This window comes from Thamnophis sirtalis, unplaced genomic scaffold (assembly GCF_051295495.1).
Source record: "Thamnophis sirtalis isolate CommonGarterSnake01/CBP01778 unplaced genomic scaffold, rThaSir2_p1.2 scaffold_1, whole genome shotgun sequence".
NCBI lineage: Eukaryota > Metazoa > Chordata > Lepidosauria > Squamata > Natricidae > Thamnophis > Thamnophis sirtalis.
Window position 1 is genome coordinate 94393292 of NW_028261381.1, and position 26293 is coordinate 94419584.

The 26293-nt window shown below is 37.1% G+C and overlaps 1 protein-coding gene across 11 annotated transcripts in view; it reads right to left on the reverse strand.

The window, feature by feature from the left end:
• NAV2 (neuron navigator 2) overlaps positions 1-26293 on the reverse strand; it is a 598751-nt gene that overhangs the window by 66727 nt on the left and 505731 nt on the right. For all 11 annotated transcript variants that reach the window (XM_087719088.1, XM_087719097.1, XM_087719076.1 and 8 more), the window contains one exon: positions 5677-5815. In XM_087719088.1, coding sequence (XP_087575214.1) covers positions 5677-5815 — 139 coding nt within the window. The remainder of the gene's footprint in view (positions 1-5676; positions 5816-26293) is intronic.

Genomic DNA, 26293 nt, shown 5'->3' on the forward strand with positions numbered 1-26293 from the left:
AGTCTCCAATTCTATGGGAGTCCTAGGTTTGGTCACATAACCAAACCCTGAGGGCCTTCTGGAACCAATCTAAAGCACCAAAACTTGCCGCACACTACTTAGAAGGGGCTAAGGGTGGGACGTCTTCTCCCCAATCATTGCCAAGTGAAACCAAACTGAAGGAAAGATGTGAACTAGCACAAACTCTGCTGCCCACCCCCAGTCTTCTCAGCCAACCCAGAACGATACTACGACCTATGGTATTGAAAGCCACAGAGAGATAAAGAAGGGCAAGGATGGATGCACTACCCCCATCTCACCCATACCAGACATCATCCAAAAGCATGACAAATGCCATTTTCATATTCAGGTCTGAATCCTGACTAAAAAGGATGCAGCTACTGCATTTTGAAAAGTTGCACCACCACTTTGTCTACCACCTTCCCCCCCAAAGGGAAGTGAGATACTGGATGAAAATTGAACAGGGTCCATTATGGTGATAGGTTAAGTACTACTTATATTATAAGACATGATACTATAGTTCCCAAGAACATCCCATTTCTTGCCTCCCACCATATTTCTCCATGCCTGTCACCATAATAATACTTTGGTCTATCTTCAACCCCCAAACAATAGCTACTTCCTGGGCCCTCTGTTCCCTGATCCAGGAACCATCAATATTCTCAGTCAATGTCCTGGGGCACCCTGAGGCATTTTAGTTTACCAGCTCCCAGCATCGACAGGATTAGGGTTAGGGTTAGTCTCTCACCCTCTCCTGCCCACCCTCTCCACAGGCAGGGTTTCCTTCCACTTATTATAACCATCTCTGACTCTTACCCAGATGAGAAATCAACACATTCCCATCCCTCCCATCCATGTCTGGTTCTAATCCAAAGGGAAGAAAGAAAGGGGAGAGTCCCCTCAACCATGGTAGGAGACCCCATATGGTAGGAGAACCCACAGTTTAGTGGCTTAGGAAATTGTTATAAAGCAATCCTCAAGCGTAGCTTATTATAGATGGCAGCTGAGGGTGAAAGTGTACTTTATAAATATCTCACCCCATTATTCTATATTATACTTCACATAAAGAGATCAGAGTGAGACTGAAAGAATGGAATACTACTAAATGTATAATAATATTACCCGATGTTGCTAATTTCACTTCAAAACTATGAGGGTGGGGAAGGGAAGATAATATTAAAAAGCTACCCTATCAGGATTATACTACAATGTAGTTCACTATTATTGCACCTTTTCTGCAGATTACTGATAGGCTGCTTACAATTCAACATAGTCCTCTTTTAAAAATGCAAGGCAAGGTGGGATTGAGGTTCTCTAAAACTGCTAGATAAAAATTTTCAATGGAGAATGATGCACAATTATTAGCCTATTTTAAACAGTTGCAAACAGAAATTTTAACTTTACTAGTCTGCGAAAGCCTTGAATTTGAAAAAAATGAAAAGTAATCATATTGTTCATATAAAATAAAGGTAATTAGAAACCTGTCTAATGTACATACTAATATGTAAATTAATATGCCTGGATCTAGGAAGCAAACTAAGGGAAAAAAACCCCACTGGATATCTGATCTGAAACAGGGAAGCTGCAGGTTCAGAAATGCCTATGCTTCTCCATTTCCAATTACTCATTCCAAAAGTGGCTTTTTCAGTCTATAAAAGCTATTTGAAAATTAATCAACATGTTGCATCTGATTTGCCTCCAAGAAGCAGGTACTTCAAAATCAAAATCAGCAACAGAGGATCCAATGGAAATCACAGCTGAGAGCACATAGTACAGCTTGTTAGTTCAACTAAATTAAAACTAAGATTTGCTTCATCAATGCTTCATTAGACAATGTTTGGAATATGATGTATATATTTCTGAAGTCCTTGACAGAAGATTGGATATGAATGCATTAAATAAATTACTGAATTTATTTATTTATTTCATTTGTCACCCATCTAGCCGCAAGGTGACGCTCAGATTCCAAAACAGTGATGATCATATGCAAGGTCCCGAATGGGACAACTCACTGCAGCCAACTCATCATGGTCAACTCGCCATGGCCAATTCGCCACAGGTCAAATTGTTGGAACAATTCAACAATTCAACTGAATTATTTAAAATAGTTAAAATATTTTTTTAAAAAAAATTAAATTCACATATCATTTTGTCCCTCCTTTGGCACCTTTTCTTTCATGATGTAATCCCACTATTTCTTCGATATTAGTGTGACTCTTGTCATGCAGTGAAACTTCCAGGGGCCAACGAATTGGTCGTGGCAAGTTGGCCATGGCGAATTGATCGTGGTGAGTTGTCATAGACCCTGCAAGGTCTTGGATTCCATTCCCCAAAAATGCTTCAGAAGGTGTGAGAGCACAATAAACGCAACACTAGTTGGTAATACTTTAAAGCAGCAGGGCAATCCTAACCCTAACCCTAACCCCTTCCCTATCCACCTCAAGGCACCTTTTTGGTCCAAAGCACCTTTTGGAGATGTAATCCGAGATGCCACTGAGCAGCACAAAACAGTCTGGAAAACTCATTCTGTCTCTTCCCCAGCCGTTCCAGGCAGGAATTATATCCACCCATGGATTAAAATTCTGTTGAAGAAAGATTCACAGGGCAACTTTTCCAAGAATGTGGACCCTTTCATGGAATGAAAGTACTGGAGGCAATCTGTTCATTCATCCTAAACCACATGATACAACTATACAAATTAAGCAAACGGAAGAAACATGGACAGTGCTACCAAAGATGTAGCAATTAGTTTAAGTTAATTGGGGGGGCGGGTTTAAATGCAGAATGTGAATTATATTTTGGCAGAAAATTCAGAATGGTCAGCATCTAATGCAATCACTCTGTGAAAGGAAGCTCATAGAGGGTTCCTTTGATGAATGAAGCTCTTGTTCTACAAAGAGCAGCTCCTTCCATTCATGGAGCAATCAAATTGGATTCCATCCAGTATAAAAAGTCTCAGCATACATTTTACTCACAGACATAGATTATTCTGTGGTAAGGACAGCAAGCACTCTGTTATACATAAGGAAGCCTATCTATTTAACACAGGGTTGTTGTTTTATTCCCCAAACTCCATAAGGCACATTTTAAAAGTGGCGCATCTCAGTATCTAAGTTAAACAATAAAAGAAACAGAGAACAACTGAAAGAAAACAACTGAAATAAATTTGTTGCTATAGACCATAATTTTACAGTGTAGGTTAATAATCTAATTTAACACTTGAATAATAGGCACATAGACTTACATTTTTTCTTGGTATTAGTAAAAAAATATTTGTGATTCTTCTAATTTAACACACAAATCTACGTAAAAGTGTATTTGTTTCAGCTTTTGAATTCTCCCAGGAAATGAGATGACTTAGTTCATAGTAAAGGCACACACACATAAAAAACAGATATTTCCTATTTACTTTTACTTCTATTTACTCCCATTGCTTTTGATTTATACTGTAAAGACTAACCGGATGGAGGAGAAATTCACATTTGATGTGAATTTATCTAATTTGTGCTTTTCAAACTAGTCTGTGAATTCATAGTGTTGATGTATTTTTCTGAATTTTGAGATGCAGTCCTCAAAACAAAACAAAATGCATACAAAAATATGATGACACAGGGAAATAACAAAGAAAAATGGATCACCATTATGGAGAAAATACTTGCAAAAAGTGTGTAAATGAAAAGTCCTGTTCTCAAGAAATGTGCCTCAATATAAATGAAGAAGTCTGACAGCACATTTTCAGCTAGCACATTTTATTAAACGACACAAGCTTTTAATAAAACATGTACTCTAAAAGGTGCTGCCAGACTCCTCCTGATTTTTTGCCACCAGAGACTAACATGGAACTAACATTCTCCTACAACTTCTCCTGCCAGAGTGAGTCAGCCATTTTTCCAATAAATCATATTCATCATCTGCATTGGTGTGACAATCAAAACAATGGGTTGGTTTCCATTTGCTAAGATAGGTGAATTGAGAATTCTGGGCAAATTGTTTTAATTTTCTGTAAATAACAATAGCAGTTGAGACTTATATACCACTTCACAGTGCTTTACAGCCTTTTTTAACCGGGTTACAGAGTCAGCATATTGCCCCTAACAATCTGGGTCCTCATTTTACTCACAGCTGAGTCAACCTTGAGCCTGATGAGATTCAAACTGCAGGCAGCTGGGGGTCAGCAGAAGTAGCCTGCAGTTCTGCACTCTAACCACTGCACCAACATGTCTCATGAAATAATAGTTATGGGAGGGAAAAATGCAAGCTATGGCTCTCACATTTTTCAAATTACATATTTCGTGGGGTGCTTCAAAGTAGGGCACAGAACAAGTTTATAATTTAGTGTTAGCGGTTTCAAACCCAAGCAATAAAACCCCCAGTTTACAACCAGAGGCAAAACTCTTTCATGCAACCACGACTATGGAATACAATTCCTGCACTGGTGTACAAAAGCAATTTAACACTTTATTGCATTTATGATACATCAAGAACTGTTATTAAAGTAATTTTTAGTTCTAGTCAAAAAGGGGTGGGAGAAGGAAGTAACAACAACAAAATATTTATACAGTTGTTGAATGAATATACAATTTGACCCTTGTTTAGAAGATCTTGTGTGTGTGCGTGTGTGTGTGTGTGAGAGAGAGAGAGAGAGAGCGTGTGTATAACAAGAATTATATGTGTGTGTATGTGTATGTGTGTGTGCACACACTCCCACCAAACATAATATATATGATCCCAATTTATATGTTAATAGTTCAGAGGTACAAAATTATTAAAAATGTCTAACTGATTCAGGATTCTTTAGTATGTTGTCTGTTGGATAAAAATTTGATGAACACGAAAGTAACCTTAGAATATAATTTACTAGTGAAAAGCTGCCAAAAGTTGCTTTTAGCTTGTAGCAACATGCAGGTCTAGAAAATCAGAATAAACTTAATTAAATAGCAAGTGTTCACATTTCTTCCGAGAATGTAATAACACTTGAGCCTTTGGGTGACCAAAACTAGATTTCTATTCCTTAATTAATATATTTTAAAATAGTATGAAATATGAAGAGCCTGTGTGAGTAGGACTATGTATTTATTAAAGCATTTAACACAGTATTATTGGAGTTCAGACATACAAGTAGTGCTAAATATTCTCAAAATATGCTCTGAAGTGTCTCTGATTTTTTTCTAAAGATTTGAGAATCCAAAGGAGGTTGTCTGAGAGAAACAAACCAATTCTCGCTGGTGACAGATGGGTAGTACTGGACATAACTCTTCATATTCTCCACATGAAGGGAACCAGTGACAGTACAAACAAGTCAATAGAGCTAGGACGTTCAATAGCTTTTCTCTTAATCTCAACCCCTTGTCACCTCTTTCAGCCATGTATCACACAACTGGCCAAGTAAGCACATAAATACTGTACAATATTAAGCAATAACATTAGCATGGATTATTTAATCCATACTAATTTTAATTTGGCCCCATCTCTCTGAGTAAGTCATCCCTCAAAGCAAGCATCAGAATTTTCTAACTGTTGTTGCTATGCTCAATTAGTAAATGTATTTAGAAGTCAATCTTGACATTCTTCAATTATTTATTCTCTTTAGTTACAAATGAGAAAATAAACACAGTTCTTGGGACAGTGAGTGCCTTCAGCATTATTAGAATTTATGAAATTTAAGCGAAACCTTACCTGGGATTCTAGGTTCTTCCGTGATGATGCAGGGGTGTTGGCATAAGAGCTGATGGAGGAGCTTGTATTAATGTCATCAGTGCTGAGGTTATCTATGGTATCACTGATACCACTGCTGACGGAACTGCTGTCATCCCAGCTGCAGAGACAAAAGAATCCCCATAAAGATAACTCAAATAAGCAGCTACCAAGAAAGCAGAATTTTAAGAAAATATTAAGATCTAATTGGTTATCATAATCTTCCTACATAATCCAGGGATATCCCAAACAAACATCTCAGATTATTTTTCACACTGCTTTTTAGACATATTCTGAAAAGAATAAGATTGCTTTAAATGAAATGCTACTACAAAACTTGGAAGGAACAAGAGAAGCAGCCACAATTTAGGTGAACAATGAAGAAAATCATTCTGGATGTGAAAATAGCAAAACAGAAGTCATTTTAATATTCAATTAGTTTAGAGTTTCTAAACTTTAAAAATGCTTTACACAGATGTACTGCATTTCATTTTACCATAATTTTGTGTTGCAGGCAATCATTCTGCTCACCAATAATGGGGATCAAAGTTTCAATTTATCATTATTATTATTATTATTATTATTATTATTATTATTATTATTATTATTATTATTATTAGCAATCCTGGAACTTGTGCAGACCAGCTGTTCACGGGCTTGTGGTACAGCTGGTTTTACATGGTTTAAGGGGGGAGGGGGCATAATTTAAAATCTCACTGGCATTCTGTCTCTCAATTTGGAGTTCTCATAAAGTTAGCTGCTTTCTTATCAGCTGTACCCTGATATAGTTGTTTCTTTTGTATTTTAAGTATACAGCAGTATATTATGTCTTTTATTATTTAGATCAGGGGTAGTCAACCTTTTTATACCTACTGCCCATTTTTGTATCTCTCTTAGTAGTAAAATTTTCTAACCGCGCACCGGTTCCACAGTAATGGTGATTTATAAAGTAGGGAAGTAACTTTACTTTATAAAATTTATAAAGCAAAGTTACAGCAAAACCCTACCGCCCACCATGAAAGCTGGAACGCCCACTAGTGGGCGGTAGGGACCAGGTTGACTACCACTGATTTAGATGATCAATCATTGGCCAACCTGTAATATTTAATTTAAATTAAATTCATATAAATGGTTTCTATTAAAATATACATCAAATAACCTTGTGGGTTTTTTTAGAATGACTTAATTTTTCCCCACAAAGACCTCCTGTATTTTTCTCTTTTTAAGTATACCAATTGTCCATTTCCTTTCTTTTCCTTCTATTTACTCAATGCAAGTATTTTTGTTTAATTTTCTGTATTGTTTTCATTATAAAGAAGTGTTTGGTTAACTCTACTTGCATCCTAATAACAAAAAATCTACCATGTCACTATCAGTTATTTAATTATATAATATTTCAGAGAAGCTTCCCACAATATACTATTAAAATAAATATTTATGGATAATTATGCACAACTGCTAAGGGTGTTTGGTGCATGAACACCTATGTATTAAAGTTAGGATATTCTATAACCAGTAAACAGGATTGGGAAATATCACATAGAGCAAGATGAAGGGATCCTTGGGAATTGGATAGGCATGACTGAGAAACCAGAAAGTATCAAATGAAGCAAACTTTGAACAGCTTCAAAAAGAGGAACTCATTTGTGTTCCCCAGGGACACCCTCAAAGTGCACCTGTGAGCACGCCTCCTTTCATAGGTGTCCCTGACAGAAGGATCTACCCTTTCATCAACCTTCTCAATATACAGACTTCTAAATTCAGGTGCAATTGGCAGAATGTAATATAGGAAAAGAGGTGTATCCCAAAGGGATCTGCTGGCTCTAATTTCTAAAATTTTAATCAACGAATGATCATATCCCTCCGTTTTTAAATAACCTTCTATCCTTTTCTACCAAGTACAAAGGCAGGAATAGTAGGTTCAAAACTATAGATGCATTCTTTCATCTGAACATGTGAGTGTAGCCCAGAAACTAATGCAACTACACATGCTGTTGCAACTTTTCATATTATATGCTTTGCATTAAATACAAATGCAAAGAGAGAGAAAAATGAATATTTATGCCTTTTTAAACAAGGCAGCCCTAGGGAATTATTAGGCACTCACCCAGCTGTTTGCAATTTATTATGAAATGTAGAACATAAACAGTAGTTGGAAAAGATAAACTCAGAAGATATGATCTTCTAATTTCAGTAAATAACTAGCAGACTATGATTTTGGTCAGATGTACCAGTTCCTATTACTGGTTCAGAATGCAAGCTCCTCTCTTCTTTCTTACAGGGAAAAAAATTCTTCTTCCTCAAAAACTAATTACCTCCTGAATTTATGGGAGATAATTAGATTTTTCTGCCATTTCCTTTGAATTGAGAGAAGGACATCAATTTAATCTCTGTACAGTCATATAATTTTCCTCTAGTATACTAATGCAATATATATATCAAAGCTAGCAATGATATTTGCATGGGAATAAAGAAAGGCTTTTGTTGTAATATATCCCATTGGGAGGTACAGAAGAAAAATGTATGATAGATCTATAAAACCTTATCATCTTTTCAATAAACGAAATTGAAAATGATTCTTTTAGATAACTTCATTACAAAAATAGTGATGCAATTTCTAGGCATCAGCATTTCAGTACAGGTAGTCTTCAAGGTATAATCACACTTGAGCCCAAAATTCATGTTGCTAAGTCAAACACTTGTTAAGTGAGTTTTGCTCCATTCTATGACTTTTCTTGCCTCAGTTCTTAAGTGAATTTAAGTTAGTAACATGGTTGTTAAGTGAATCTGGCTTCCCCATTGACTTTGCTTGTCAAAAGATCGCAAGAGGGGATCATGTGACCCCAGGACACTGCAACCGTCAGTTGCCAAGCATCTGAATTTTGTTCATGTGACCATGGGAATGCTGCAATGGTCATAAGTATGAAGAAGGTCATAAGTCACTTTTTTCAGTGCTGTTCTTAACTTTGGACAGTCACTAAATGAAGTTGTAAGTTGAGGACTCCCTGTAGTTCAGGTTTAAAGGTAAAGATAGAAATACAATAGCTCTCTTAAAACTCTTGCTTTCCAGACTCTGTAAGCAAAGATAGGATCATTGGAATTCAGCTAAGGCAAATAAAAACCTAAAAATCTATTCAGCTATAACTTCTTTTCACTCAGTTGACCAATCAAATGACATGTATCTTGGATACTTGAAATCAGGTATTTAAAGAAATTAAAATGTGTTTGAATATTAGTAGCTTGGGGTGATAGACTATTGCAGTGGTGGGTTTCAAAAATTTTTAGAACCTCTTCTGTAGGTGTGGCCTGCTTTGTGGGAGTGGCTTGCCGGCCATGTGACCGGGTGGCAGTGGCTTGCCAGTCATGTGACCGAGTGGGAGTAGTTTGGCAGTAATGTGACTGGGTGGGCGTGGCCAACTTGTAAAATGTGGTGAAACTCACTTAACAATGCTCTTGCTTAGCAACCAAAATGTTGGCTCAGAAACTCTGGCATTTGAAGCACGCAAGTCTTAAAGCTGTCAAGTTACAAGACCCTTGCACCCCTAACCCTTTAGGGAAAAAAACAACCAGGGGTGTTCAAACTTGACAGCTTTAAGACTTGTGGACTTCAACTCCCGGAATTCCTCCTCCAGTCATGTTGGCTCAGGAACTCTGGCATTGAAGTGTGCAAGTCTTAAAGCTGTCAAGTTACAAGACCCTTGCACCCCTAACCCTTTAGAAAAAAAACCTCCAGGGATGTTCAAACTTGACAGTTTTAAGACTTTAAGGTTTAGATAGGACTCTTAGAGGCGGGCGGGGCAATTGGTGAGCCAGCCAATCAGTGAGCGGCGGGTGGCACAAGTGTGGTGCAGAGGGGCAGGGGGCGGGAGCTGGAACCGGTTCTAAATGGCACTGTAGATTTGTGGAACCTCTTCTATAGAAGAGGTTAGAACTGGCAGGAACCCACCCCTGGACTGTTGGTTTGAGCTCTGAGCTTGTCAACTCAAAACACACTGATGATGCCTCCTCAAATGGTGACCAAACCAATTTGCAACCAATTGTCAAGCTCGGAGCTAAAACCAACAGCCTAATTTAAAGACATCTTTAGTTTGCCTCATATTTTGTCTAAGGAAAAACACAATTTAAAAAAGATTGGAAAAAAATACTGGAATACGTTCTGTGAAAATAAGGCGTTAAAATTGTGAGAGAATAGATCATTTTCTTTAAATACATGTTAACAAGTTCTTCATGAACTGTGAAAAATTTTCCATTTATAATTCATTAATGTTTCATTATTTTAATACACTTGCTATCTGTTAACTCCCATGAGTCTGCATGGAGCCAACCCTTTAAAAATAGGACACATAAACAAAAAATTAATTCCTGGTATTATGACCATAATCACAAGTAATCTCCTTTCCCTCAAACTCTGAAGCTGATATCAGACTTAAAGAAAATCATAAAGAATGAACTAAGTGCATTGGAGAGTGTCAGCCTGGCATGATTTCCTCACAAGCAGCCTCCAAATCCTAACTATATTCTGTTTAATGATATACTGAAGGATTTTCCTAGGTTGAAGCTACCTAGTTTACATTTCCTATAACAAAACCAATACTTTTAAAGAATATATATGTTACTTCTCAGCATTACATAGCTATTCAAAGACTTACAAACCAAGTACAGAAATTCCATAGTTATTTCTGAGAAATATAATCACTCTAATGATTTGTTGAAAGGGATGCGGTGGCTCAGTGGCTAAGACACTGAGCTGGTTGATCAGAAAGGTTGGCAGTTCGGCGGTTTGAATCCCTAATGCTGCATAATGGAGTGAGCTCCCGCTATTTGTCTCAGCTAATGCCAACATAGCAGTTTAAAAGCATGTAAAAATGCAAGTAGAAAAATAAGAACCACCTTTGGTGGGAAGATAACAGCATTCCTTGCATCTCTGCGTTTAGTCATTCCAGCCACATGACCATGGAGACGTCTTTGGACAGCGCTGGCTCTTTGGCTTTGACGGATGAGCACCGTCCCCTAGAGTCGGGAACAACTAGCACATATGTGCAAGGGGAGCCCTTTACCTTTAATGATTTGTTTGTATTTGTCTAATAGGAATAGTCAGGTGTATATATGTTTCAAAAATTCTTCCCAATCAAGAATGAATGACATTCAGGAGCTTATAAGGGGTTTATTGAACTGGAACGAGGTGAAAGGCACTTTCTTGTGTACCTACTAAATAATATATTAAGAGTTTGAGAGTAACTCTCTTTGTAGTTAAAAACTCCCACAAAGGTTATTTTACACTTCCAGAGAGGAAGACCTTGTGATATTTACATTGATAACTTTCTAAATCCCTTTTTTTGTAAAACACTTCATGTTGCTTTTCAAACTGGGTATTTTCTTGCTAAATTCTCTTTTTCTAAAACATTAGCTACTCACTTCTTTTAGTACAGCATAAAAAAGAATTTTTAAAGGAAGGAAAAGGCGACCGAGTATGTTTAACCATACCATAAAACAATTTGTTTCCACTGTGCCCCTTTGGGATTCCACCCAATACTGACATCATGGTATGAGGAATTCCAAGAACGATATTGAGCAATTGCACAGGATTTATCAAAACTGTGCCATCAGCCTGCAGGATAAATTAAGACATGTTGCTGCACGTTGAAAAAATAAATTAGGGGAATAATAATTTTATCTTTTAAAACTCACAAGAGATTTAAAACCAAAAGGTCCTGTTTTGTAACCTTCCCCTAGTTTATTAAAACATTTTAAAAAATTGATGCAGCTAAATAATGAAAACTTCACAAGGGGCAATCAATTGATGAGCATGTATCAGCTTTTTCATCAAGCTTCTTGATCTTATTGCAAAAAAAAAAAAAAAGGACTTTTTCACTTTGGCTATCTATTGGTATAGACTTTGATGTAATAAACCAGTACCATTACTTCACTGATGGATCCTTCTTTCTGAGTTTTCCTCCCATAGAATGATCTGATCATCATAATTTAAAGATCTTGCTTGGTTTATTTGCCTTCTTCTTAGTTCACTTCACCACTATATTGAATGTTGGTGTTGCCCAAGAGGAAATGCTTTTATCGATCCATTGATGTCAAAGGCTAATTGAAATGGACCTCAGATGGACTTTATCAGTGAAAAAGTGGATTAGAAATCCTATCTAAACTCATGCATTATCTATTGAATTGTGGACTATCTATCTGCAACAAAAGTATAATGCTCATAGAAAATATATTTTTTAAGTTTATTAAGGAATGAATTCAGTGTATTTAAGAGGATTTTTTTAAAGCAATCCAATAAAGGAAGAATGCATTTGAAAACTGCTGAGTAGTAACGAGTTATTATTTTCCTCCATTATAAGTGCCTGATTACAACTCATTTATCAACTCTTGTCTTTATGAGGCCTTTTAAATCTTGTCCAGCCATAAACATAATTAATAGTTTGTCTAAATGATATCATCTACAGCCCAAAGCAAGATCCATAATAAATAACAATTGTAAGCATGCTTACAGAAAAAAATGTGACATTATTAATTGGCATTAAAAAAAAATTAAATGAAGATTGTAATGCCCTAAAATCTTTGTTTAGATGAGGCATGAAACTTCCACAAATGCCTTAGTCATATTACCTTAGAAATAACTGGTTAGAGAACTTCCTTTTTTAAAAGAATAGGTAGATTCAATTTGACTACACTTGCCATTATTCCCAGTGGATATGGAAGGCTGGCCTAAGAAACCAACACCTTTAAAGGACAGGGAATAAAGCAGCGATTTCAAACTGGGAGGCCCCACCGCAGGTCCATGAACAGGAAAAATGTTGTGAAACATCGCATGATGGCAATGTGATGCAATGATTTTGACACTAATGGAAATAAAGGAAGCAAGGCAACTCAGGTCCTAGCACTTTTGCAATCTCTAAGGCCCTCCAAAAAGACACCACTAAAATTTATTTGAAAAATGGTAATTATTTTGTCTCTGTCTCTTTTAATACCATAGTATATCTGTATAGTTGCAAAATCTCAGCATTCTCTGGCAACTAAAAAACCAATAAATATATGATAAAGCAAATTGGTTAAAGTGTGGCCCTTGGTTGAGAAATATATTCCATTGCTGAGATATATAAATATAAAATGAGCACAAAGCAATTAAAGAGAGAGCAGACAGGTGAAACTCGAAAAATTAGAATATCGTGCAAAAGTTCATTTATTTCAGTAATGCAACTTAAAAGGTGAAACTAATATATGAGATAGATGCATTACATGCAAAGCAAGATAGTTCAAGCTGTGATTTGTCATAATTGTGATTATTATGGTTTACAGCTCATGAAAACTCCAAATCCACAATGTCAGAAAATTAGAATATTGTGAAAAGGTGCAATATTCTAGGCTCAAAGTTTCCCACTCTAATTAGCTAATTAAGCCATAACACCTGCAAAGGGTTTCTGAGCCTTTAAATGGCCTCTCAGTGTGGTTCACTAAGAATCACAATCATGGGAAAGACTGCTGACCTGACAGTTGTGCAGAAAACAATCATTGACACCCTCCATAGGGAGGGAAAGCCTCAAAAGGTAATTGCAAAAGAAGTTGGATGTTCCCAAAGTGCTGTATCAAAGCACATTAATAGAAAGTTATGTGGAAGGGAAAAGTGTGGAAGAAAAAGGTGCACAAGCAGCAGGGATGACCGCAGCTTGGAGAGGATTGTCAGGAAAAGGCCATTCAAAAGTGTTGGGGACTTGCACAAGGAGTGGACTGAGGCTGGAGTCAGTGCATCAAGAACCACCACACACTGACAAATCCTGGACATGGGCTTCAAATGTCCTATTCCTCTTGTCAAGTTGCTCCTGAACAGCAAACAACGTCAGAAACATCTTACCTGAGCTACAGAAAAACAGATCTGGTCTGTTGCTCAGTGGTCCAAAGTCCTCTTTTCTGATGAGAGCAACTTTTGCATCTCATTTGGAAACCAAGGACCCAGAGTATGGAGGAAGAATGAAGAGGCACACACTGCAAGATGCTTGAAGTCCAGTGTGAAGTTTCCACAGTCTGTGTTGATTTGGGGAGCCATGTCATCTGCTGGTGTTGGTCCACTGTGCTTCATTAGGCCGTCTACCAGGAGATTTTGGAGCACTTCATGCTTCCTTCCGCATACAAGCTTTATGGGGATGCTGACTTCATTTTCCAGCAGGACTTGGCACCTGCTCACACTGCCAAAAGCACCAAAACCTGGTTCAATGACAGTGGGATTACTGTGCTTGATTGGCCAGCAAACTCGCCTGACCTGAACCTCATAGACAATCTATGGGGCATTGCCAAGAGAAAGATGAGAGACATGAGACCGAACAATGCAGAAGAGCTGAAGGCCGCTATTGAAGCATCCTGGATTTCCACAACACCTCAGCAGTGTCACAGGCTGATAGCTTCTATGCCACATCGCATTGAGGCAGTAGTTGCTTCAAAAGGGGCCCAAACCAAGTACTGAGTACATATGCATGCTTATACTTTTCAGAAGTCCAATATTGTTCTATGTACAATCCTTGTTTTATTGATTGCATGTAATATTCTAATTTTCTGAGATTGTGGATTTGGGGTTTTCATGAGCTATAAGCCATAATAATCACAATTATGACAAATCACAACTTGAACTATCTTGCTTTACATGTAATGAGTCTATCTCATATATTAGTTTTACCTTTTAAGTTGCATTACTGAAATAAATGAACTTTTGCATGATATTCTAATTTTTCAAGTTTCACCTGTATATAAAGACATTTTATCAATGGCATGATAGTCATATAATTTCAGAACATTTAAAAAAAATCTTATAAACAAACTTAACCATCATTGTACTTAACCATCTGAGCAAGCAAATTTGTGCACAGAAAAAGAATGGAGATAGTAAATAAAGAAATGAAATATAAGTTGTAATAGAAAAGAAAATGTAACTAAATCTGATTTAAAGTCGTCATTTACTCTATATCCCCATAGCTTTCTTTCTCTGCAAGCCACCTTCACTTTCACCATGTGCTCACTCATTAATGCAACTTCTGTCCATTAAACGTCTTGCTTTTTGATTGAGGATCCCATGAATTCCACTTAACTATGACTTCCTTGGTTTCCATTTCTTTTAACCCATTCACACAAAGGAAATTTGTCCTATGAGTTGATACTTGTTCATTCTGTGAACTACCTCAATGTTATTTTTCTTCACACTAGTCACTCATGTATTAAATTCACATTCATTCATTCACTCATCACCAGTATACTCCTGATCTCATCATATCTTGCTATTAGCCATAATGGTGGAGTGACGAACATCCGAAGCCCATCTGCTGGAGACTAGTAGGCTTTATCAGTCAGCCTATCAGTCAGCCATTGTGAGAACAAACTACTGGACTAAATGAGCTAAGGGTCCAATCTAGCAGAACTTCTTATATTGTATTATACTGCACATACTTAAGTAACTCGTTCTATGGTACAGTTAAATCAATATGATTTAAAGATAATTGCAACCCTTTCCCTGAATTTTGTTGTGAACCATTCAGAGTCATTGGGAGTCAAGTAGCATAAAGTTTAAATACACTGTACAATATTTATTACTCTACCCTATCACAAAAATTGTTACCATTTTAGTAATAGTAGAAAACAATTCAAAATAGCTAGCAAACATAATTTTCCAAATAACAATAAAGGAACTGAGCCACAATATTTCACACGGTTAAAAGCAGGCAACAATAACCCCATTGATACAAGCTTAAAAATATGTTTCAGATCGGTAAAATAATATTAAAAACCATGCCAAGTATCCAAACAAAACAACTTAAAAGTACTATTCACCACTGCTCTCCACTGAAGATTTTGTAGCTTTAGATTCCACCAGCAAACCAAATAATTTTAAAGTTGTAAAAAAATAAGATTCCTAATAACCCATTTATTACTGCCAATTTAAACTATGTATGGCCAACAAGGACTGTGGAATTTTAATTGCCTAGAAGATCATTTCATATTTCTCTCTACAAGAACAATTTTTGCTTTGTTAAGCTTGATTTCCACGTTCAGATTCGCCAATCTTCTTCAACGTCTTCAGCCTTCAAATGCTTTAAACTTTAATTCCCATAATTTCCATCCAACATGGTCCGAAAGATGGGGATAGAGTAATTTTGAGAAAGCTGAGCTACGGTAATTTCACTTTCTCTTATGTTTCCAGTATATCTTGATCTATAGCAATAGGAATAGCACAGACTTATATACCACTTTACAGCCCTCACTAAGCAGTTTACATAATTAGCATATTGCCCCAACAATCTGTGTCCTCATTTTAGTGACTTCGGAAGGATGGAAGGCTGAGTCAACCCTGAGCCTGGAGAGATTTGAACTGCCAAATTGCAGGCAGGCAGCAGGCAGCAGAAGTGGCCTGCAGTACTGCACTCTAACCACTGTGCCACCATGGCTCATTTAGTTATAGTTATTATACATTAATGAATGTCTGTACAATCTATTTTACCTAAAATATTTCTATGGATCAACTCAACTGGGTAGCTTACAAATGCAGTAGAATGAATACAAATAATACAGATTGATAAATAATGATAAAATAGTGATCTAAACAAAAATAACACCATTATCCCTTCAGAATCCCAAAACGTAACTGATGATTATATCAATGCAATAACCCGACAAAAAAATTGCCCTTCTCTTTCACTTGATCCCTGAGATTATTCCTAGTTTAAATTTTAGAAGAATTTAAAACATTAAAGTTTATTTGCTTATTAACTTTTTATATGCTGTTCATTCAAATTGTCTCAGAGCAGCCTCCTCAGTTCTAGATATAAGAAAAAGGAGTCTCTGCAGATTTTAGTCTGCTACTTGTTGCACAATTTGGAAACTACATAATGCAGAATCATGTTAACGGTAAAGGTTCCCCTCGCGCATATGTGCTAGCCGTTCCCGACTCTAGGGGGTGGTGCTCATCTCCGTTTTAAAGCCAAAAAGCCAGCGCTGTCCAAAGACGTCTCTGTGGTCATGTGGCCGGCATGACTAAATACTGAAGGTGCATGGAACACTGTTACCTCTCCACCAAAGGTGGTCCCTATTTTTCTAATTGCATTTTTTACATGCTTTCAAACTGCTAGGTTGGTAGAAGCTGGGACAAGTAATGGAAGCTTACTCCATTATGTGGCACTTGTCAGATGTGCATCCTTCAATAACCAACAATAAAGCCCCCAACTCCATTTGAGTAGAGATAAAGCTACTTTTACTGGATATGAAATGAAAGCAGCGAAAGAAAAGCAAGATATGAATCAAAAAGGCATTTACCCAGCACCCTCCCCCCAATTACCCCAACCCAATGTCCAATTTGCAACTCCCTAAAGTGTCATGTGGGGTGCATCTTCAAAAGGCCTCATTCAGTTGGTATGCAGAGACAGTTGACCTTGACCAAGCTCAAACACGAGCCATTAGCAAGCGCAAAAGATGGTGAGAACAAAACTCCCTTCTTGATAACTCCTCCAGTACCAGTAATTCCGCTCCCAAATACCACATGCCCCCACCCTCCCCATTTCTATGTCAGCCAATAGCGAGCAAGCATAGTAGAGGCTGACAGCACTAGGATTTCAAACTGCAGAGATGCCAACCTTTCTGATCGACAAACTCAGTGTCTTAGCCACTGACCCAATGCATCCCTATATCACCTTATAGCTTTTTAAATATACCAGCAACTGGCTTAAGATTTATTGTCCATTAAAATACCCATCTACTTTTGACATTTAACGGTATCAACCAGGTATCACCCATGTTATATTTGTTCATATTTATCTTTGATTTCAATGCACGTTTTACATTAAGGTCTGTCAAATTTGATTTTGTATTATTTTCAAATATATTAAAACTTGCTTCTGTTTTCTCTGAAATTAATCCCTCCAGTTTGGAGTAAATTATAAATCTGACAAGCATCCTTTTTACTCTGTCACCTAAATATTACTTATAAGGATGAAACATCAAGCAAAAAATGAAATATTGGGGAATTCCATTTGTTAGTTTTCTACACATTGGCAAGGAATTACTGAGCCATTCATTACATCCTGGGTATAATCAATCAACCACCAACAAATCTGCTTAAAAATCATTCTTCAACCTAAATTTATCTAATTGCAATTATACTAGACGGGAATAGTAATTTTCTATTGGTTGATGTTTGTCATAATCATGCTATTAACCTAAATTAGCTCTTTTCTTCCCATAGCTCTTTTTTGTAACAGGGTTTTCAGTGATGAATAAATCACTTGGTGCCATAATTCCCCCCCCTCCCAAAAAATCTCTCAAAGACTTTATTAATTTATGTGTTGACCTCCAGTTTCACTTTGGACGACATTCTCATATTTTTTACGCAAATGACATACCAAAGGATTTTATTTCAACAATACAAAGATTTCCCTCCAGCTATTTTAACTGCTTACAAATGAAGGCAATCTCTTTGTCTTAGATTATGGTTCTCACACACCCTATGTCTGCAGTCAGGATCTTCACACACATTAATCATACTAAATCTTAAAGCAGTCTCTAGGACTCTGTTTTCAAGAGTGCAAAGGGAATAGCATAAGGGGCATCATGTATACCAGAGGTGGCATGCAGCCGGTTCTTACCGGTTCACGTGAACCGGTAGCTGCTCCGCCTACCTGCCCTGACATAATGTATGACCTTCTGCGCATGCACAGAAGGCGGTGCACATGTGCAGAAGGTGGCGCAGGTGAGCGAAGTGAGCGTGAGTGCGCTCACATTTGCGAACCTGTAGCGAAGATAAGTGAATTCCACCACTGATGTATACAGGTAGTCCTTGAGTTATGACCACAATTGAGTCCAAAATTTATGTTGCTCAGGGAAACATTTGTTAAGTGAGATCTGTCCCATTTTACAACTTTTCTTGCCACAGTTGTTAAGTGAATCATTGCATTTGTTAAGTCAGTAATATGGTTATTAAGTAAATCTGGCCTCCCTATTGATTTTGCTTGTCAGAAGATCGCAAAAGCGGATCACATGACTCCAGGACACTGCAACCACCATAAATATGAACCAGTTGCTAAGCATCTGAATTTTGATCATGTGACCATGGGGATGCATGCTGCAACAGTCGTAAGTGTGAAAAAGATCATAAGTCACTTTCTTCAGTGCCGTTGTAACTTTGAACTGTCGCTAAATGAACTGTTGTGGAGCACTACCTGTATATGGATTGTATTAGTAGCTGAAAACTTCTCTTTTGGTGCTAGGATGTTTTTTTGAGCGTGAAAAGTTCTAAGGCACAAACCCATATAATAACAACACTTCTTAAGAGATAAAAGCTCAGAGACTACTGTGATAGATATTAGAATAGATACGTCAATTAAAAAAAATCTTTCCAGATACAGAACATTTCTTCAGCCCTAAATCAGAATACTGCTACATTCTCCCCAACCTAGGAATTCTCCAGCCTTTTGTTGATTTTTATTCTGTTTTCAATTGCAATGTGAACTGATGGTCTTTTGCAGCCTCTGATCTTGCTATCAGCTAAATTGGTCTATTATATTGCTGCCTCTGAGAAAGGACAAACTCATAAATACCTGTGTGATGCAACTATACCCAAGGGAAAACAAAGACAATTTGAATGGTGCTTCTGAAAGCACATGCTAAGGCTGGGGATAAAATGCTTCCAACTAATTCTAGATGTTGAAATCGTATAGTTCCAGTAGCCACTATTGTTCCCTGATGCTTTCTTAAGAATACTAAAATGTACTCCATGTGTATTATTAACCATTACCTACTTTGTTACTTACAGAAATCTAAAATGCACCCCAAGGAAATGTACCTCATATTCCTATGATGACAGATGTACTGTAATTTTATGACGTATAAACCAGGGTTCATGATGACACTTGGGTTGTAGCTAAGATTCAGATCTGAAATACATTTGTAAACATTTTCTGAACTTTAGATCAGAGGCACAAACTGCCCTTAGTCATGTCTGCAGAACATTCCCTGAAACAATGTAGAGAAATTCAGTGATTGCTCACCAAATAAAATAAAAGTAAAATAAAGGATAAATATGAGCAAATAGTTCATGTTTTTTTCTCAATGTTATCATTCATCACAGGGCCTGTGAGACTGCATTTGGTTGCCAAGTGCCCATCAGTCTGGAAAACAAAGAGACCCTGCACTTTTCTATAAGCTCAGCATATTTTCTAAGTATGCAGAACTATGTGTGTGCATGTATGTGTGTGTGAAAGAGAGGGGAAGGGAGGGAGAGAGCAAGAATGAATGACAGATATACATTGTGGGGAGGTTTATACATGTTTTGAAATAAAACAAAGCATACTGCTCAGAATTTCCAGGGTGGGATAGATAATATGATGCCCACTGATATTTTTAAACAAACTGGTCTAAATATTTGGGTGGTGCAATGCTTTGGCTGCCTCTGTTTTAAAAAGGTAGTTTGGAATACACAAAAACACAAATGTAGTCTCCGTTTGCAACACCATAAAGCAACAGTCCCTTTTCCTGGGATTGTAGGACAGCTGGGATCCTAGGAAAAGACACAGGTGTTCTAACATGTTATTAGCAGGTGTTTTGTGAGTATTACCACATATACTGAAGCACCATTGCTAAATTGATTCTGAATTGCTACATACACCTACTATGTATTCTCCAGGTTTTAATTGTGTTTATATTGTTTTAATTAGAACAAAAAGGGAAAATAAAACATTAAGTAGGAATCCAGGAAACTCCAAAACCAAATGAACAGCCATGTCTCTGGAACCTAAATAGACATTCTTATAAAAGAAATATAATGTTTTACTGCAATCTAATGCCTTCCTTCAAATTTGCCCAGAAACTATACAAAGGGGAGGACCTGATTTATGTTTGGGATAAGTGGCTTTTAGGAAGTCCTAGGATTTTAGATCAAAGCATCTCCCAGAAGAAGACCAAGGGCAATCATTTCAGCACTCCTGCCAGGAAAACTAGGTGGCCATGTGGACCAAGTCACCAAGAGCAGAGCTTAAGTCAAGTGTGAATTTAATGTGAGTTGATCTCAAGGATTTTAGAAGGCTAGAGGGCATTCACTGTAGGAAGCAATTCTACAGTGAAATTATCTATTCCTATTCAGGACTTTCTAAAATCATACAGATAACAAAACATTAAGGTATCCCATCTGTCATCTGGAGAGGGAATTCAAAATTCAAAATATAGTCTAATTGCTCACTGCTTTTTTTCTTGCTATTTTAAGATAATTGTGCATGTGTTTAACGGTGCATATATTCCTGTTCAATCCCACCTATACCGAAACCCCAGAGAGTGAAATATTCACAGGGAGGTTAAAAGTTCAAGTCTGTAGTCTAGCATTTAAGGGGAGGCAGAGGCTCAAATGAATCTAGCAATTAAGGAGAAATTGACACCTAACCAAGATTCTATTCTAGTTCACAATGTGTAGAAAAATGGGAGGGGAAAGAAAATAATTTAAGTAATCTGAAAAACCTAGGAAAATAGTAAAAATATGAAGAAAGAAAATCAAGAAGACTTCAAGAGAACTGTATTTGCACTAATTTATCAGGTGCAGAAATAAACAATCCAGACAAGAAAAAGTGAACAGTGAAATACAAAAACCACATTTTTTAATTCTACTAGCTAAACATAGATAACAGTAGATTTTGACTTTTACTAACCAAACCTAGATTAACTGGAGACACTATTTCTTTTCTTATTGGCTCATATGCTGTTCAAAATGATCTAGAATACCATCCCTTTCAACAGAGATTTGCTAAATAATCTTTCTACAATTAACATTTAATATTAACATTTTTATAAAATACAAAGTACAAGAAAATGGGAGACAACTTTGCCTGAGGCTTGATTTATTATACCATGCTCTTCTAGGGCAGTGACTACATAAGAAATAAAAACATCCACCAGGTGGCAAACATGAGGCGAGAAGGAGCATTTGCTTGTCTCTCTTCACCCTACCCATACAGAGATTCAGTTGCACCAAAAGATGGCTTCATGTTTTATGTAGTCCAGTAACCATTATAGAACCAACAGCATAATGCACAAAAATGGAACATGCAGGGAAGCTTTGTTCCCATCTCTCCCTTGCTACAAAGCAACCAGGCTGATTTAAGCCTTCCTGTTGGGATACTGGAGTCTCAAAGGCAATGGGATGATCATACTTCTTACTGATCTATAAAGCATGGCTGGTGTCCTCAAGGACAATAAGCTTTCAAGATGTGTCATGGTAGAATAAAATAAATTTGGGGGTACTCAGAGAAGAGCTCTGTAAGATGTATCAGCATGTTCTGGATGGTTTTACATAAATATAGAATACATATTATAATAACTACTTTGGAGGATATTAACCAGAAGAACTTGGATAGACATTTTAAATGAAGCCGAAGGTAACTGTTAGAAAAAGTAAGTTTGCTTAATTTCCTTATGACACACCCAGATCAGTTCAACCTATCCTGAACTGCCATTCTTCTATTTCCATACAGCCTTACAGTTTCTCATCTTTGCTTTATCTATATAAGAGGCTACCTCAATAATGCAATGCCAGTCTTTTTTGGCCCTTCCATACACACAACCATGATATCAGTTTCTCAGGAGAACACACGGAGCCAACCTGAGGTCTGAAGATTATCGCTGAATTACGTAAAGTGTGGAAACAGTGACACAGTTGCTGTCAAAAATCACCAACTCTGTACTGAATGACTGTATTTGCAACGGCAAATTGAAAGATTTGAACAAGACAAATAAAGTAAACTGTAATGAAGGAAAACAGATCTTAATCTCAAATCCCATGTTCATGCAACATGGTTTGAAAAACTGAAGCAAAAAAAGACCCGAAATTATCCATATTCCCATTTATGATAATATTTAATGTGCAAATTTTTATACTATATATGTTAACCATTTCTTCAGGACTACATAATAAATCTAGTACCAGATTTCTGACTTGAAATTAAACTTCTAGCATCAAAAACTACCCTTCTCGCACTAAATAATAATAATAATGATATTCTGCATTATGTTATATATCTATGGGTGCTGATAATGATACACACATCGATAAAGAGCTTCATTGAGTTTTGCTCTTGTCCTTAAAAATAAAAATTACTTCTCATCAAAATATTGTTGTTAGTTGTGTGAACAAAAAAGAAAAACCGTGGAATGTAAAAATAATCAAAACATATTTGAAATTAACTTTCAGAAAGCAATATTCAGTCAAAGTGTTTAAAAGCATACATGTCTTCCCAACTGCCACAGTTAAGAGGAGAGAGAAAAAAATGAACACAGTACAAATAGATGCACTAATCCACATAAATGTTCAGAAACTTAACATTTAAAACATGACATTTACTAAACAAGGCAGAACTTTCCAATAGGGATAAAAGGGATATTAACAATATATGGTACTTAAAAAGATAACACTACCAAAGTCTTTATGTGTATTAAAAATTTAGAATGAAAGAAATTACAATGAACATTATAGCTTCGCTTTGCTAAAGTTACACAACTATCTTCTAAATCATGTAATCACACTGGAAATAAAGAGAGTAAAAGTCAGATTTCATTCTATGGTTTAATTTCAAATCTCTGTAGAAGTTTGCAGTTCCCTGGTGAGAAATTCTTATTTCAGCGCTGCTAAGATTGAACACCTAAAACCTCTCCATGTTCTCCCCCCACCTTCTCTGTGATTCTCCCTTACCTTCTGCACCGTGATTTCATTTTTGGTAAGCCAACAAGAGTCTTACCTTGCCAGATCCCTTGTCCAAAGCATCTCTCCACTTTGCTGCCCATGAAGAACTCTAGAGAAAGGGGCCAGGTTTATTTTATAGGTTGACACCTTCATTGGGCTGCCATCAAAATACTCCACGCGGGAGGAAATGACAGAAATGAACAAGGCAAGTTTTCTCAATAGCTCACTCAGTGGCTCTGGAAGAGGCTGGGAAAAAAGCAAGCTAGCAAGAAGGTGAACACTATAAACAGCCCTAGAAAGTAATTTGATCCCTCTGTGAAATTAACCTGTAAAGTGCTGAAGGAGAGTGAAATTAAGCCATTCTGGAATTAGGTTAGCTGAGAGAGCTGAGAAAGACCAAGCATCCTTGGTTGTAAAGAGGTAAAGAAAGTTATGCAAAACTTTCAGATTAGATAGTTGGCGGGCTGTAACACAAACAGCCAGTGTTGTCATGATTGTATATCTCCGGCTGCTGGAAACTCAGTCACATGTGTGCAAACCTATTTTGATACACTTCTTAATGCTTTCAGTTTATTTTCTCCACTGCATGAAGCACAATGCATTTCCTTCACTTACATACCTGTACTGACATTCACATGGAAAAACTATGGATTTTTTTTTAAAAAAGGTTTCCTTATTGTACTTATACTGTAATAGGAATTAAACCTATACACACACAAAATCTATTTCCATGGAAAAGAGTTTTTAGAAATTCTACTCAATATAGAGTATTCACTAGAATTAATTTTATTAAGATTGATGGATGCCGTATAGCGTCTCCTTCTGCATGAAGATAATAATCCTATTTCTTATCTATTAAACATAACAAAATTCATTGTTTCCTTTGATGGAAACAACAGCAACAACTTGATATTGATATTTATCATCTTTAAAGATTATAACACAGATGGCACACAGATTACATGGAGGACTGCCTCCATCCAAGGATATCTGACTGTCCTACTAGAGCAGATGGGTGGGCATTTTTATAGGTCTTTGGAAGAAAGTCATTGGAGCCCATGCCCTATTGAATACCCTCTCCCTAATATCTGTCAAGCCCCCACATTCTTAATCTTCAGAAAAGCACTTAAGAACTGACTCTTCTCCCAAATATTGGGATAGGGTGAGGACATAACAGGTTGAAAATGTTGCATCTATGAAGTATGGTTGCGGCATTACAATTTTCTGTTTTGGTTTCATTGGGGTCTTTTGGGGGGGGGTTGGGGTGATGATGTCATTTTTATTGCTGCATATATTGTTTTATTTTTGGACCGTAAGCAACCCAGAGTTTGTATAACTTGGTGGCTATACAAATATGTTACATAAATACATACATAACAAAAGTTCTATTGAAAACAAAATATAAGATAGCTAAACATTGACTCCATCCATCAACAATAAATATACCAAAAGAAAGCAAAGGTTTGGCTAATTGGTAACTTAAATAATAAAACAGAATCATCGAAAATGATGTACTTCCAAAAAGTTCCACAATGAGCATGACACAGTCAAAAAGGATAATGCCCCAATAATAATCTTCATCTCAATTATTGCACTTTCCCCCAGCCGCTTGCTGGGATAGGGATAGGGATAGAGATAGAGATGGAGATGGAGATGGAGATGGAGATGGAGATGGAGATGGAGATAGATAGATAGATAGATAGATAGATAGATAGATAGATAGATAGATAGATAGATAGATAGATAGATAGAAAGAAAGATAGATAAAGAGAGACAGAGAGAGAGAGACAGACAAGGCTTTTGTGTGTAAAGTGATCAAATCTCAAGAAGCAGAAGACATTTAAATCTCCTCTCCCTTCACACAGTGCCCCCCACACCCAGACCAACCATTATATGGTCATTTGTGAGTAAATAAAACTAGAGGAATTGCTTGAGGAAATTCTGAATGAATGTAAATGCAAATGCAGATTTATCCAACTCTGATCCCAGGGATCCTCTCTTCTAAATAGAACCAGCCTCCGGGGAAAACTAATGGGCCTATTCCTTCCCTAAAAATAGTTGAGCAGAGGGCAATTCTTCTCCACAATGACTCCCATGAACTAGAACCGTGATGGCAAACCTATGGCATGTGTGCCAGAGATGGCATGCAGAGCCCTCAGAATGGGCATGAGCGCTGTCACAAACTGTTTTTACAGGTTCCATTGCATGCATGCACACCGGATAGATGCTCTATTCTGGATTCCGATACATGCATGTGCGCCGGCCAGCCGGTCTTCACGCGACGGAATCCGGAAGAGTAGCTGGCGATGGCGCGCATGCCCACAGAGATAACTCTGCATGCCACCTCTGGCACGCATACCATAGGTTTGTGCCAGAACCTGGAAAAGATCAGCTGGCCGGTATGCATGCACACTGGAACCCAGAAGAGCAGCTGGCCACTGTGGGCATGTGCACCAGCCAGCTGCTCTCTTCCTGGGTTCTGGAGCTCTGGCGCGCGGTGCAGTTTCAACACTCGGTGCTGAAAAGGTTAATCATCACTTGAATAGAATGTCTAATAATATCAGTGAATTGAACAGAGTGATATGAAGTCAGTGTAATAAATAAATAAAAGGTCACTTGAAGAGAGGAAGAATTCAAATCTGGCGCATAATTTACAACATCACTTTGCATTTCAGATATAAATCCCAGTCACTCAACTACCTGATATAACCTCCATCACACCATTCCTCCAAAGGAAAATTACAAAATAGATTGTGGTTCTTTAAATGCTTCTTTTAATATTTGTTATCGTCAAGCCCTGTTAATAAATCACCTAAGGCAGGCCTGCACAATTTTTCACAGAGAGCTAAATACAGCTACTGACTATGTGTTACACTCTACTAGGTAATTGAAAAT